Raw genomic sequence first — 15,437 nt, 5'->3', positions numbered from 1 at the left:
TTTTCTTTTAGTGATAGAAATGCTTGGTGTATTTTGTTTTATGTTTTTATTTAAATTCCAGTTATTAAACAATGTAATATTAGTTTCAGGTGTACAATACAGTGATTCAGCACTTCCCTACCAAAAATATGCTCATCACAAGTTCACTCCTTCATCCCCATTACCTGTTTCACCCATCCCTCCACCCACCTCCCCTCCAGTAACCATCTGTTTTTTTCTCTACGGTTAAGAGTCTGTTTCTTGGTTTGCCTCTTTTTTCCCCTTTGCTCATTTGTTTTTCTTAAATTCTACCTATGAGTGAAATCACATGGTATTTGTCTTTGACATATTTTGCTTACCATCCTCTCTCTAGTTCCATCCACATCGTTACAAAATGGCAAGATTACATTCTTTATGGCTAATATTCCATTCTGTATATGTATGGATATGTGTATGTGTGTATATATATATATATTCCATTGTGCATGTATGTGTAGACTTCCCAATTGCCTATATATATACACATACATATACAATGGAATATTATGTGTATACATTATATACACACACAGATACATATGCCACATCTGCCCTGTCCATTCATCAGCCAACAGATACCTGGGTTGTTTCCTTAAGGCATATTTTTTAAAACAGATACTTCAATAGGAATAAATGGGCAAAGGAAATGAACTACCAATTTATTAATACAAACAAAAACAAAGACAAAGTGTGGGGAGGGAGACAGAAATGCGAATAAAACCATAATGAAGGCAGAGATATTTTCTCCAAAAACCCGGGCAGAGGTTAAAGAGATAAGTGACACCACCTTGTGTTGGCAACAATGTAGGAAGCAGCCACCCTTACACATACCAGTCCGAAATATAAATAGTAGTTTGACAGTCTGAATCAAAATTTTAAATATGCATTCTCTTGGATCCTGAAATTCCACTCTTGGAAGTATTTTAAGGTAAGTAAGCAAATATTCTTCTGCTTGTAATATAAAAAAATCTTGAAATGACCTAAATGTCCAACAATATGGGCTGGATTAAATAAAGTCTGATGCCGCTGTACAATAGAATAGTGTGTAAGCATTAAAAACAGTATTGGAGGGGATCTCTGGGTGGCGCAGCGGTTTGGCGCCTGCCTTTGGCCCAGGGCGCGATCCTGGAGACCCGGGATCGAATCCCACGTCGGGCTCCCGGTGCATGGAGCCTGCTTCTCCCTCTGCCTGTGTCTCTGCCTCTCTGTCTCTCTCTGTGTGACTATCATGAATAAATAAATTAAAAAAATCTTTAAAAAAAAAAAAACAGTATTGGAGAACTACATTTTTTTAACATGGAAAAAAGTCTACATTATCTGAAAACAAGTTATTAAACAATAGACTTAAAGTGATCAATTTATTTTTTTAAATGCACGTCATGTATGTGAGTGTAAAGGAACAAAACAGCTGGCATGATATATACCAAAGTGTTAATGGTGGTTATCTTAGTGCTTCAGAGTTTTTTTTCTTTAAATGTTTTCTTCCTATTAACATTTTTCTTAACAAGGGTTATCTTCAGATGGTGAGATTATTTCCTTTATTGTACCTTTTGTTTTTAACAGAATTGTAATTAGCAAGAATACTTCTGTTATGAGGGGAAAAAAACCAAGTTTATTATAAAACAATCGTGGGCCATTCCCCTGCCTACTCACACACGTGGAGACAATCCAGCTAGTTTAGCACTACGTGAGATGACATCCTGCATCCAGCTGTGCGACCACGATTGTTTTTTCCTGTAAAATGTATTGTACAAAGTGAAAGCTTCTGAAAGGATTGGACCACCTTCCTGGAATGCTTATGAGTCGGGCAGCAATTGGACGAGAGATGTTACGACGTCTGAAATCCTCTCAACATCGATCCTAAAGATGCAGTCCTGGGTCTAGCGACCTTCCACACTCTGGCAGCAGGCAGTGGTACGCCAAAAACAAATATTGTCCATTCTCAGCCTCAGGTTCCTCATCCATAAAATGGAAACAGAACCTCAGCGGATGGCTGAGTGAGGGTAAAGTACCTGGAAACAATTTGAAACCGGCAAATTGTTAGATATTTATACTCAAGGTAACAACCCAGTGATCTGAGACTATAAATTTGCTCTGGTATTAAGCTTAAGTAAGCTTGGTATTAAGTAAAATTTGGGCTGATGATCCTCCAGGAGGATAAGACAGGGCTGTAAGCTCAGGCAATAGACGATACAATTCACCATGACGGCCCTTGTTTTATTTGCAGTATATCCAACACTGGTCCTGTTCTGGCTAAAAACTTGTATGTCTTTCCTATAAATTTCCAGGACACTCGAACTCCTTTGTAGATTACCCTGAAACTTTTAGAAAGTGACCAAAGCCCATCATTCTTCTTGGGTTTCTACTGATGGATCTATCTGGAACCAGGAAGGTCTGCTAGACCTGCCAAGAGTCAGGTTGACCAGTACTGACTTCCCAATTGTCAAACCAATGGTTGTTTTAAATTGTATTTTTAAAATGAACTTGATAGACACTTGATATTATTAGCATCTCCTCATTCTCGAAATTAGTTTTCCTGACTCTGGACTCCTCTATTTAGCTCCCTGGATTTTTCTATCCTTGCTCTGTGAGAGAAAATACACGGTAGTGGTAAGAGTTCTTCTGTAAGTTAGTAACAGATTAAAACCTTGTATTAACTGCTGACTGAGACCTTGGACTAATTACTGATAAGCCTCAGTTCCTTGTAAAATGAAGGTAATAATAACATGTACACCATAGAAATACCATAGAATGTGAATTTTAAGAATAGTTCATGTAAGGTTCTGTCACTTGATAAATATTAACTCCCAAAGCTTCTTCTAACTCTGATACCACCCTTCCCCCACCTTCACTGTAGGATACCCTCTGGAGTGATGTCTGGTGATCTTTTCCCCAGTCTCAGCTTCTGTTACTACCGAAACACAGATGGTGCCCATCCTAACCTCCAGCTCATCTCTTTCTTTTGTGCACATTTCTTACCAACTTCTTTTTTTTTTTAATTTTTATTTATTTATGATAGTCACAGAGAGAGAGAGAGAGAGAGAGAGGCAGAGACATAGGCAGAGGGAGAAGCAGGCTCCATGCACCGGGAGCCCGACGTGGGATTCGATCCCGGGACTCCAGGATCGCGCCCCGGGCCAAAGGCAGGCGCTAAACCGCTGTGCCACCCAGGGATCCCCTTCTTATCAACTTCTGAACATCTGCACCTGGATGTCCAACAGGCTGGCATGTCATACTCAAACACTGAACTTTCTCCTTACCCCTAAACTTACTCTTCCTGGTGTGCTTCCTACCCTTCTCAAAGTCACCACCATCCACCAAGTCACCCAGGTCAGAAACACTTCACTTGACCTAACTCCTCCTTCACTTGTCTCTTCTAACTTGGGATAACCTGCCCAGCATGCACAACTTTTGAGTCACCATGCTACAGCAATGGAACCCTGCATCTCATGCAAGTGTAACAGGGGTAAACACTGATCCAACCTGGACCTGGGACCACTGGGAACTTGAGTTCCATATTATTCGATGGTGGAAACAGTAAGGGACAAATCTGGAGCCGTTGGCGGCTGTGTTTCCCACTACTCAGAGAAACTCATCTGCTGGTGAGATAAAATGCTACTGACACCAAGAGAAGAGATAGTAGAGAGAAACCTAGAAGCATGTAAAGGGCTATTCTTTTTTTTAATTTTTTTAAAATATTTTATTTATTTATTCATGAGAGGCAGAGACACAGGCAGAGGGAGAAGCAGGCTCCATGCAGGGAGCCCAATGTGGGACTTGATCCCAGGTCTCCAGGACCACGCCCTGGACTGAAGGTGGTGCTAAACCACTGAGCCACCAGGGCTGCCCTACAGGGCTATTCTTAAGACCCAGGTGTCGCCCTCCTCTTCCTGAAATTTGGTTGCTCAACTGAATGAAGTTCAGATGGATTAAGTGTGAGACGTGGAGGGTTATACCCAAGACTCAGGAGGTAAGCAGGTGCCCTGCAATGCAGGACCCCAAACTATATTAAAGAGTTTGGACTTTATCTTAAGAACATTGAGAAGAAATTCAAAGATTTTAAGCAGACAAATCACATGACTGATGAATTTTTTGGGAAGATCACTTTGGGTATATTATGGAGAAGGAATTAGGGGTCTTAGTTCAGAAGGCAAAACTCAAGGCAAGGAGCCCAGTTAGGAGGCTGCAATGACCGAAGGAAGCAATGATAGCAAGACTGGGGAAATGGCATGTGTCTAAAGAAAAAATAAATAACAGTAGACTAGAAGAATTAACAGGTCATGTGCCAAGTAGCCATAAGCAACCAGAAAGATACAACCATGAGTGCAAGCCCACCCACTGGGTTGGACCTTCTTGAAACTGGGAGTGGTGGAGCCTACTGTGCTATACCTCCAAGGACACTTCAGTTGGACACTGCTGACTGCCTCTTTCAAGAGCTGGCCCTTGCCCCAGTTGGTAGCAGTAGACCTTTCCAGTATCTTTCTCCTCATTCCTCCCTCACTTGGGTTGCTGGAATCTCAAGTAGGTTTCAAGACCAACTGAAAATAAAAGTGTGGGTGAGGATCACGAGAAGAGAAATCTGGGTGGCTACCAAGTCTCAATATCTTGGGAAGACTCCTGCAGCTCTGCCGTGTCAGATTGATAAAATAGAGAGGAAATAAAACAGAAGGCCAAGTTTCTTGAACTTAGTTCAAAAGAGTGTTAAAAACAGAACTTCTTGAAGGACATTCCATAGAAATGACCATTATGATGGCCTTCTATTGATGTTAGCCAGAGCTGGTCACTCTCAATGAATTACGGTAATCATGATGTTTGAGTTTCATGAATATGAGAGAGAGAGAGAGAGAGAGAATATTTACCTTTATGATGAATGTACCTTATGAAAACTGAAACAGTGACCTTTGTCCTAAACTATCCCCTCTCAGAACTCTCAATCCAGGAAGAATACGATTTCCTTTTCAATTTAAAAACAGGAACATATTAAGCTTAGGCTACAGTAAAATGTCATGTTGTGGCACAATATTCTCTTCCTGTTAGTAGAAATTACCTGTCTCGAAATGCACAGGAAAAAAAAATTAAAACAAGGAAGTGATTTTAAAGTAGTCATTTCCATGGGTAGGTTTTGTAACCTGTGAGGCAATCTCAACCGTCATCCCCTTACTCCTTAACTAGAGCTGAAACCTAGAAAAAGGAACCTTGCCTAGTTGGAAGCCCAGACCTCCAAGCGGGACAATGTTGACTTCCTATCCCCATGGTCTCCTGAGAAGTTGCCACAGCACAATTGTTTGATATATTTTTGTTGAATTTTTGAAAATGTATGTTTTATTAACTCACATATACCCGATGCCAAACCCACAGTATGTGGTTGGTAAATATTTGTTGACTGAATGAATAACTAGACCCCACCCAAACTATGACACATTGGTCCCCTGAATTCTTTTGCTCACTGTTCCATGCTTTCTCCTTTTCAATGCCATTCTCTCCCTTCCTCATTGCTATCATTTAAGAAACAGCACTGGTGCTCAGGCTCTGGAAATCGACAAACCTATTTTCAAAACACAGGCACTTAGTTCTACCACTTACGAGGTGAACCATTCGTTTCACTTGTGGTTTCAAGTCCTTCACCAGTAAAGAAGAATAGTATCTAAACTGGAGAGCTCTTGAGGGGTTGACATCAGACGTAGCATCATAAAGCCTGAGCACAGTGCTTCCGAGGCAGTAAGCACTCAGCAACACTGACATATATGGTTTTTTAGCTGCAACCCCATTCAGACTTTGTACTTCTCCAAATATTAGCATCCCCCACACACACAAAAAAGGGCAAAATAAGCGGTGGCTTCCAACCTGGGTTTTGCCGACCCCTCAGAGCTGCTGGAACTGTTCAATGTCAATTCCATCTTGCTACAAATACAGTCGCTCTGGGAAGGAGGGAGATGCTAGGAAGATGGGGAAACCCCACCTTCTTTTCCAATAAGAGAGGATCCACTTGGATTTCTTTAATCAGTTGGAGTTCTTTGAAGACTGAAAACAATTCGCCTGCTGGAGTAAAAGTTAGGAACCGTTATCGCATACCATGTTGCTTCTCCACATCTGTTTTAGTGTGGCTGCGAAGACAGCTAGTTCCATTTCCAGTAACTGGCTGGGTTTTCTTGGGCAAATCACTTCACTTCTCTGCTCTCAGCTCCCCATCCCTCGAAATGCGGACTTTGGAAAGATAATGTTGACGGTTCGTGTTTTCATGTTAGTTGTAGTTCTGGAAATCCGAGAAGAGTTATTTCGAAAGGCTTAATAAATTAGAGCTCACCATTTAACTCCAGTCATCATTTAGCTGTACTATCCTGGGGCACGATACATATGCAGACACGTGTTGAATATCAAATGAGCGAGTGATTTAATTGTTGCTGGAAACGGTGACAGGCTGTTGCACCGACTGCGCCCTGGTGGGGCTGTGCTAGGGGACAGCAGCTGTCTTCTACCAGCCGAGGGCCTGGGGAAGTGACACGAGCATGACTCAGTAGAGTGGACTCCACAGTTTAGAAGTCTGGATGTCTTGCTTTTCCTATGACCCAAGAAATCGTAAATACAATTATTCAAACAATCCTACTGATTATGTCACCCGTGCACATCCCAAGTCCACCTCTAGCCTCCTCAGCTACCACAGGAGACCACCATCCCCGACTCCCTGCAATGGCCTCCTCAGCGTCTGCCCACTTCCACCCTTACTACTTCCAATCTGTTCTAAAGGGGTGCTCGCTATTCCCTGTGACTGGAACGGGCACGCTTCCCTCAGGCACTGTCACCCATTTCATTCTACATCTATGTGTTATTTTCTGTTTCTCCCGGGAGGCTGTGAACCCCAGGAGGACAGAGACCTTTCTTACTGCTATAGCCCAAACCTGCTTCCCACCTCCTGCCTACACCAAGAAGCCTTTTCAAAAATAATCAACGAATGAATGCTCAAGGCTGAAACCACGTCTTAAATACTTAAATCTCATGTCATCAACACACTGAGGGCAAGGCCGATGCAAAGCAAGCACGCAATAATGGATCGTCCCATGTGAGACTCATTTAAGGAAGGGATGGCTCTCCTCTCTGGGTTTTATTTTTAAAGACTGTGTTTATTTGACAAATCGAGAGAGCCAGAGAGGGAGAGGGAGAAGCAGGCTTCCTGCTGAGTGGGGAGCCCGAGGTGGGGCTTGATCCCAGAACCCCGGGATCAGGAGCTGAGCCGAAGGCAGATGCTTAACCAACTGAGTCCCCCAGGTGCCTCTCCTCTCTGGGTTTTAGACAAAACTAATTGAATCTTTTCCACTCTTCCAGTTGTGTGACTTTGAGCCTGGATTTCATTAACTGTAAAATGAGCTAATGCTTATTTCGCAGGGTTGCTCTAAGATGAGTGAAGGGCTCTGCAGAGCATCTTAGTGTGCCTTCCCGGTAACCCCACTAGCACTGGGGGAAGGTTCAGGGAAGAAGTCTAAAAAGAAGAAAGCAAATACTCAACTAGGAAAAAAAACAAACCTCTAATCAGCAAGTTTTGCGTACAAAAAGTCAGGAACAACTCCCTTGAAGTACCTTGTCTTGGTATAATCCAACTCGCTATTCAAATGTTGATGGAAAAAGGGGCATGGTGGTGGGGGTGGTAGTCAACTTTGTTTTGCCCTATTCCAGATCCCTTCTAGCAATGACTTGACAGCCATCTGCCACTTGGAGTTGTTCAACTATGCGGTAAGTAGTATTTATGAGAGAAAATGCAGCAGGTGCTCACAAGGATTGGGCAACTATTCGGAATCTATTCAGAGCATCATAACTGAAACCTCTCAGTGGCAAGTTTTAGGATAAAGAGTTGAATCCTAAACATGGCCCGCAAGGATCTGGCCTTTGACCACCATTTATGCCTCATTGCAATCCTAATCTCCTCCTTGTTCCTGGAGCTCTCAGTGGGTTAGTTTTCTTTGCATTTCAGCCACAGGATCTTTACACAAGTGCTTCTCCTTGCCTAGACCCTCCCTCAGTTAACTAGATTCCCCTTGATACCTCAAGGTCACTTCTTTAGAGAATGCCCTGATCTCCAGCCTAAGTCCCAGAATCTTCCTTTGATCATAGGGTTTCCCTTTGCAGTGATACGCCGAATCGTGTGGATATTTTTGCCTAAGGCTCCTCTCCGCCCATAATTTGTACTCTAAGAACAGAATCAATGAGTGACTAGGCTCAGGGCCCGGAAAGTTCCCGGCAAGCGGTAGGTATTCAGTCAACAGCTGTTGAATAACCGAATAAATCAAGTTTCCAGGACTCGTGCGGGGATTGAGTACGCAAGCGGGAGGCCAGATCCCTGCTCGCTCTGCGCCCGCGGCAGGGGGCCCCGCGCCTCCTTCCAGCAGGTGGGCGACTCCTCCACCTGCCCCTGCCCCAGCCGCAGAGTGTGCGGAGGAAGGGGTGGGTTTAAGGGCGGATGCTGGAGGCCATCGGTCCGCAGAACGGAGGGCAGGTCCCGGTGGGCGCCCCAGGCCCCCGCGAGGCCGCCCGCCGACCCCTCTCGCCATCCCGCGGCCCAGAGCGGCGCGCCCACCTGCGCCGCGGCCCATGCGCCCAGGGCGCGCGCGATCCGCAGCCCCAGCCCCCGCCCCCGCCCCCGCCCCCGCCGAAGTCCGGCCCCGCCGCCGCCTCCTCCCCGCCTCCCGGGTCTGTCCCGCCCGGGCCCAGGTCCCCGCGCCGCGGAGCCAGCAGGTGCCGGACGCCCGAGAGCGCGCCGTCCCCCCGCGCGCGGGACCATGAAGGTCGAGTTTGCGCCGCTCCACATCCCGCTGGCGCGGCGGCTGCAGACGGCCGCGGTGCTGCAGTGGGTCCTGTCCTTCCTGCTGCTCGGTAAGGACCGCGCTCCGCCGCCCGGGACCCAGCCCCACTCCGCGGGCTCCGTCCCGCCCTCGCCGACGGTCGCCGTGCGAGGACGCGCCCGGGTCCTCCAGCCCTCCCTCGGTGCACGGCGGGGCGGGCAGGTCGCGGGGAGCTCCCGCCCCCTCGGGGCTCCCCTTCTGGTTGCTCCCCCGCGTGCACGAGCTCACTCGGGCCCCCCTTCTGGTTGCTCCCCCCGCGTGCACGAGCTCACTCGGGGCCCCCTTCTGGTTGCTCCCCCCGCGTGCACCAGCTCACTCGGGCCCCCTTTCTGGTTGCTCCCCCGCGTGCACCAGCTCACTCGGGCCCCCCTTCTGGTTGCTCCCCCGCGTGCACGAGCTCACTCGGGGGGCCCTTCTGGTTGCTCCCCCGCGTGCACGAGCTCACTCGGGCCCCCCCTTCTGGTTGCTCCCCCGCGTGCACGAGCTCACTCGGGGCCCCCTTCTGGTTGCTCCCCCGCGTGCACGAGCTCACTCGGGGGGGCCCCCTTCTGGTTGCTCCCCCGCGTGCACGAGCTCACTCGGGCCCCCCTTCTGGTTGCTCCCCCGCGTGCACCAGCTCACTCGGGCCCCCCTTCTGGTTGCTCCCCCGCGTGCACGAGCTCACTCGGGGGGCCCTTCTGGTTGCTCCCCCGCGTGCACCAGCTCACTCGGGCCCCCCTTCTGGTTGCCGCCCCCCTCCGCGTGCACCCGTAGCGCACACTGCGGGCCAGCTGCTCTGCGCTGAGCTGCTGCGGGCCTTACCTACAGCTGCGGGCTCGGCTGGCAGTTACACAGCCTGGTGAGGCCTGGCGCATGGGTGCACCCAGATGTAACCAAGACCCAGGTGAGGCCTGGCGTGTGGGCGCACCCAGATGTAACCAGGACCCAGCCCAGCCACGCAGCGCTGCTCTCTAGCCCCACAGAAGGCAGACACTGTCTATCCGCAACGCAAGTTACTACCGCTAACTTTTGCGTGTTCCGGAGCATCTCGGGGCAAAAAGGTACCTTTGTACAAGGAAGGGCTGCCCCAAATATCAGATGGGGTCGGGTGGCTTCTGTATGTAAAGAGCTGGACTGCAGGCTGTGTTCTAGTGGGTTCCAGAGTCAACTCCATCTAGAAGGAGGCAGTCACTAGATGGAGCTGGTGCTTGACCTGGGTGCTTTGTCCCCTGCATGTTTGTTCAGCTCTTGGAGTAAATGGGGGATGATATGAACGAGGGAGGAATTCTCAGGAACTTGCCCTCTTCTGAAGGCTAACGTCATTTGTGTGCCACAATGAGGTCATGGGTCGTCTGCCGTAGAGGCCACAGGGATAACAGTAATAAACTCATCGCACTGTAGACCTCTGCATTTTTGAAATGGTTTCAAATTTTGTTTTGAAGATTTTATTTATTCCTGAGAGACAGAGAGAAGCAGAGACATGGAGGGAGAAGCAAGCTCGTGACGCAGAGCCCAATGCAGGACTCAATCCTGGGACCAGGATCATGCCCTGAGCCAAAGACAGATGCTCAACCGCTGAACCCCCCCCCCCCGCCCCCCCGGGGGCGTCCCAGGTTTCACATTTTGAATGCCTAAGTCAGTGGCTCTCCACCCTGCATTCACATTAGAATCACTGGAGGAGCTTCTAAAAATTTCAGATGCCTAGGCCCTGTCCGTAGAAGGTCTCGTTCATCTGTTAGAGAATGGAGCCCATGCATAAATGTGGTTTTTTTTAAGATTTTATTTATTTATTTGAGGGGGAGATAGAGAGGGCAGGTGCGCCCACCGGCGAGGGCGCAGGAGCAGGGGAGGGAGTAGCAGACTCCGTGCTGAGCGGGAGCCCCATGCAGGGCCCCATCTCAGGACCCTAGGGTCATGACCTAAGCTGAAGGCAGACACTTGCCTGAGACCCAGGTGTCCCTCAATATTTTGTGTATCTATGTAAATATATAAATATATGTGTGTGCGTAAACACAGGCTCTCCAAGTGACCCTAGTGTACGACTCGGGTTTACTGAAAAAGGAACTTCGAACCGTTAACACATTAAGTCCTCCCAGGCCAGACTGTGGACACAAGTGTGCCAGCATCACACTCCATTTTGAACTAGAGCAGAGGAGCATTGACATAACACACTCACTGCGGGCCTGGTGTGTGCCGGGTCCCTCCGCGCCGTACGCTCTTAACCCTGCAATCTTCACAACCACGCTCTGAGGCAACGGGTGTTGGTTCCTGCCCTCGTCGGACAGATGAGGGGACCGACGGGCGACATGGGCTGTTGGAGGTCACAGGGCTAGTGGGAGGGGGAGGAGCCGGATGCAAACCCAAGTGTTGCACCAGGGGTCCCTGCTTTCACCACTGTGCCACCTACTTGAATGGCTTGGACTCGGAGACTGTCTTCCTCGCTGATCAGTCACAGCTCTGGTGGCCCACTGTCCTTTCTCTCATGGCCTTCATCGTGGCTTGTCATTACCATCCTCTACCGGAGGGAAGCTCTCTACCCCGTGTGTGTCTCGCTGTATTGACCAAGGGACCCTCACAGCCACCTGTAAGGTGGGCGCTACCCCTGTAGACCTTTTACAAGTGAGGACGCTCGAGGTGGAGCGAGTTGCTCAAGGTCACAGGGCTCTAAGGTGGTGAAGCCACAGGTGTCAAACGTGAATGAACTGGTGACTTAGGTTTATAACTAATGATTCTTAATTTGGGTCCGACTGGAGTGGCTTGCAGATCATTTAAGTGCTCTTATTGCATGAATCTGATATTTGTGTTACCAGGAGCATGTTATTTTGTACTATATATTTTGGTCATTGTATTTTTGGAAACTTTCAAACACACGGGGGCGCCTGGGTGGCTCAGTCAGTGAAGTGTCTGCCTTCATCTCAGGTCATGACCTTGGGGTCCTGGGATCAGCCCCATGGGGGGCGTCCTGCCCAGCTGGGAATCTGCTTCTCCCTCTCTCTCTGTCCCTCCCCCTGCTGATGCTCTTTTCTCACTCACTCTCAAATAAATTAATTAATTAAATATTTGATAAAAAACTTTCAAGCATACAAAAAGCAGAGAGAAGTGTATGAAGTGTCCCATGCCCATTACCTGGGTTTATAGTTATTTTAACAATTTGCCATATTAGTTTCAGCTGTGGTTTTTGCAGAACTATCTTAAAACAACTCCTTATATTTTAATCCCAAGTACTTTAGTAGGCGCATGTAAAATTGGCTATTTTTTATGTAATCATATTACACGTGTAGTATAATCACTTAAAATCACTTGAGCTAAGTTCACATTTCCTACAGTATGTCAAAAATATACTTTTATTGGTGATTTATTTGTTTTTTTTTTTTAATTTTTTATTTATTTATGATAGTCACAGAGAGAGAGAGAGGCAGAGACATAGGCAGAGGGAGAAGCAAGCTCCATGCACCTGGAGCCCGACATGGGATTCGATCCCGGGTCTCCAGGATCGCGACCTGGGCCAAAGGCAGGCGCCAAACCGCTGCGCCACCCAGGGATCCCCTGGTGATTTATTTGAACCAGGTTCCAAGCAAGACCCTTTGTGTTGCATTTGGTTTTTACCTGTCTTTTGGTTTGGAACTATGTTCCTGGTTTGTTTTCTTGTCAGTAAAGCACTAGGGAAACCAGGTTGTCCTGCAAGATGTCTCTCCCCTTCAGGGTTTTCCCTGATTGTTTCTTTGTTGTGTTAACCTGTGCCTCAACCTCCTGTTTGTCTTCTATAGTGGAAGTTAGATCTGAGGCTTGATTAGATTTAGGGGAAGACCTTTGTGGCAAGGTCTCTTCCCACACCCTGCCATGTGCTTCATGTCACATTATGTCAGGATGTACATCATGTCTAGTTGTCCCATTAATAGCGTCTAAGAGTAATCAGGGTGCAGGCAGGAAGTGATCTGAGGGCTGGTAACTGGCATGTGCAAACAAATTCTCCATTGGCTGTTGCCCTTTCACCTTGTGGTTTGAGTTTCCATCAGTGATCCTCGCTATTGGGACTCCAAAATTCATCCTATCCTTCATTCTTCACATACTAGCTAGAATTTATGCAAAGAATAATCCCCCCCCCCAAATCATCTAGGGCCATTTGACTATACCCTACAATTCAATTCTTACTGGGAAGGTAGGATAAGAACTTACTTACTTCCATTTAATTATCAATTTCAGAGGAAGGAGTCGATGTAGTAGCTACTTCCAATGGTGACAAGAGTTTTTATTAACGACGTTATTTTAAGATCTCTAAATCAGAACCTTGGCATGCATTTTCTTTCCAGGAAATGACTTTAAGCTCTTAGACATTGAAATACATTTTTGAAATCCCAAAATGTTTCATTTAGTCATGAAACCAAACACTCTTTCCTTGAGATAAATGTTAAATACCTGTCATCCAGCATTATAACATTGTATTCGTTTCAGGTGGATGACATAGGGATTTGATACGTGTGTGTATTATGAACTGATGGCCACAATAAGTTAAGTCTATCACCACACATAGTTATATTTTTCCTTGTAATAAGAGCTATTAAGACTCACTCTCTTAGCTTTCAAATACAATACAGTATTGTCTCCTGTAGTGACCATGCTGTGTGTTACACCCCCAGGACTTATTTATCTTATAAATGGGAGTTGGTACCTTTTGACCACCTTCAGCCATTTTGCCCACCCCTCTGCCCCCTGCTTCAGGCAACCACCTCTCTGTTCTCTGTATTTATGAATTAGTTTGTTTCTGTGTTTGTGTTTTTACAGAGGGAGGGGGAGGGGAGCCTGATGTGGGGCTTGACCTCACCACCCTGAAATCATGCCCTGAGCTGAAGCCAAGTCTGATGCTTCACCAACTGAGCCACCCAGACACCACTATGGATAAGTTTTTTTGTTGTCTTTTTAACATTTCACACACAAGTGATATCATACAGTGTTCTCGGTCTCATCTATTCCACTTAGCATAACATCCTCAAGGTCTCTCCAGTGGTATCACAAATGTCAGGATTTCCTTTTTTTTTTTTAATGACTGAATTATATATATATATATATATATATATATATATATATTTATTATTATTATTATTTATTATAGAAAATCACATTTTCTTAATCTATGGACACTTAAGTTGTTTCCGTGGCTTGGCCACAGTAGGCAATGCTGCAGTGAACACAGGGGGTGCAGATGTCTTTTTGAGATAGTGATTTTATTTCCTTTGGATAAATACCCAGAAGTGGGATTTCTAGATCAGCTGTCATCCAATCTTAATATTCAAGAACTGAAATGGTATATACTAGCTTGTGTGCTACCAGCCTGCTAGCTGAAAAGTGGGAAGCTACAAAAGAGGGAGCCAACATTTATTGACTATCTTCTACCTATACCAGGTTGTGGCAAAGATCACTAGGTTTCCTATTTATTTATTCATTTATGAAGATTTTATTTATTTATTCATGAGAGACAGAGAGAGAGAGAGAGAGAGAGAGAGAGAGAGAGAGAGGCAGGCAGAGATACAGGCAGAGGGAGGTGCAAGCTCCCCTCTGAGCAGGGAGCCCGATGCAGGACTCGATCCCAGGATCACACCCTGAGCCAGAGGCAGATGCTCAACCACTGAGCCCCCCAGACACCCCAGGTTTAACTTTTTAAGAAAGTGCCAGACTTTCTTCCCAAGTAGTTGTCTATTTATATTCCCACCAGCAGCACATGAAGGTACCACTCTTCCAGATCCTAGCCATCACTTGATATAGCCATTTATTAAAAACTTTGTGAATAAGCACGCAGTAATGTTTCATCGTGGTTTTAGTTTGCATTTCCCTAATGGCTAATGATGATGAGCATCTTAGGCTTATTTGCTATCTGTATATCTTATCTTTGGAAGTGCCTGTTTAAATCTTTTGTCCATTTTTAATTGAGTTGCTTGTCTATTGGGTTTAGAGATTTGGCTGTGTTCTTCTGGATCCGAGTCTTTTATCAGGTATATACTTTGTGTAGAATTTTCTTCCACTCTAGGGATTCTCCTTTCATTGTATAAACAGTGTCATTAGAAGAACAGAAGTTTTTAATTTTGATGGAGTTCAATTTACCCATATTTTTTTTGTGGATGATAGTTTTGGTGTTTTATCTAGGAATTTTTGCTTCATCCAAATCAGAAAGATTTTTTTAATATTTTCTTCTACGTGTTTTATAGTTTTAGGTTTTATATATAGGTTTGTGGTTCATTTGGAGTTAATTTTTACATATGCTACAAGGCCTAAGTGCATTTTTTTGCATATATATAATCCAGTTGTTCCAGCTCCATATGTTAAAAAACAAACAAACAAAATATGTTCCTTCTCTGCTGTCACGCCCTTGTGTCTTTGACAAAAGTTAGTTATGCATACGTAGGTGGGTTTATTTCTGGACTCTCTGTTCTGTTCCATTCATCTGTCTGCCTATCTTGATGGCAGTACAATGCTGATGTGATTACTGTAGATTTATCATAACTTGTGGAATCAGTTCTCGTTAGCCCTCAAACCTTGACGCTTTTTTTTTTCCAGAGCTATTTCGATTATCCTATAGATTCTTTATGTTTCCATTTGCACTTTAGAATCAACTTG

The 15,437-nt window shown here is 46.0% G+C and overlaps 1 protein-coding gene and 1 long non-coding RNA gene across 3 annotated transcripts in view; one reads left to right on the top strand and one right to left on the bottom strand.

Annotated features, from left to right (window-relative positions):
- Positions 1–663: 663 nt before the first annotated feature.
- Positions 664–8,508, bottom strand: LOC144305869 (uncharacterized). The gene is made up of 2 exons (XR_013372894.1): positions 5,863–8,508; positions 664–2,030 (listed from the first exon to the last, which is right to left on the bottom strand). It is a non-coding gene; the product is annotated as an uncharacterized LOC144305869 (long non-coding RNA).
- A 190-nt stretch (positions 8,509–8,698) lies between these two features.
- Positions 8,699–15,437, top strand: part of MOGAT1 (monoacylglycerol O-acyltransferase 1) — a 39,177-nt gene continuing 32,438 nt past the window's right edge. For both annotated transcript variants that reach the window (XR_013372821.1, XM_077884828.1), the window contains exon 1: positions 8,699–8,880. Coding sequence is in view for 1 of the 2 variants with exons in the window: in XM_077884828.1 (XP_077740954.1) it covers positions 8,787–8,880 (94 nt within the window). In the remaining variant the exon portion in view is untranslated. The remainder of the gene's footprint in view (positions 8,881–15,437) is intronic.

Source organism: Canis aureus, chromosome 36, assembly GCF_053574225.1.
Source record: "Canis aureus isolate CA01 chromosome 36, VMU_Caureus_v.1.0, whole genome shotgun sequence".
In the NCBI taxonomy this organism is placed as follows: Eukaryota; Metazoa; Chordata; class Mammalia; order Carnivora; family Canidae; genus Canis; species Canis aureus.
The sequence above is the reverse complement of the archived record's forward strand: the minus strand, read 5'-3'. Positions and strand labels throughout refer to the sequence as shown.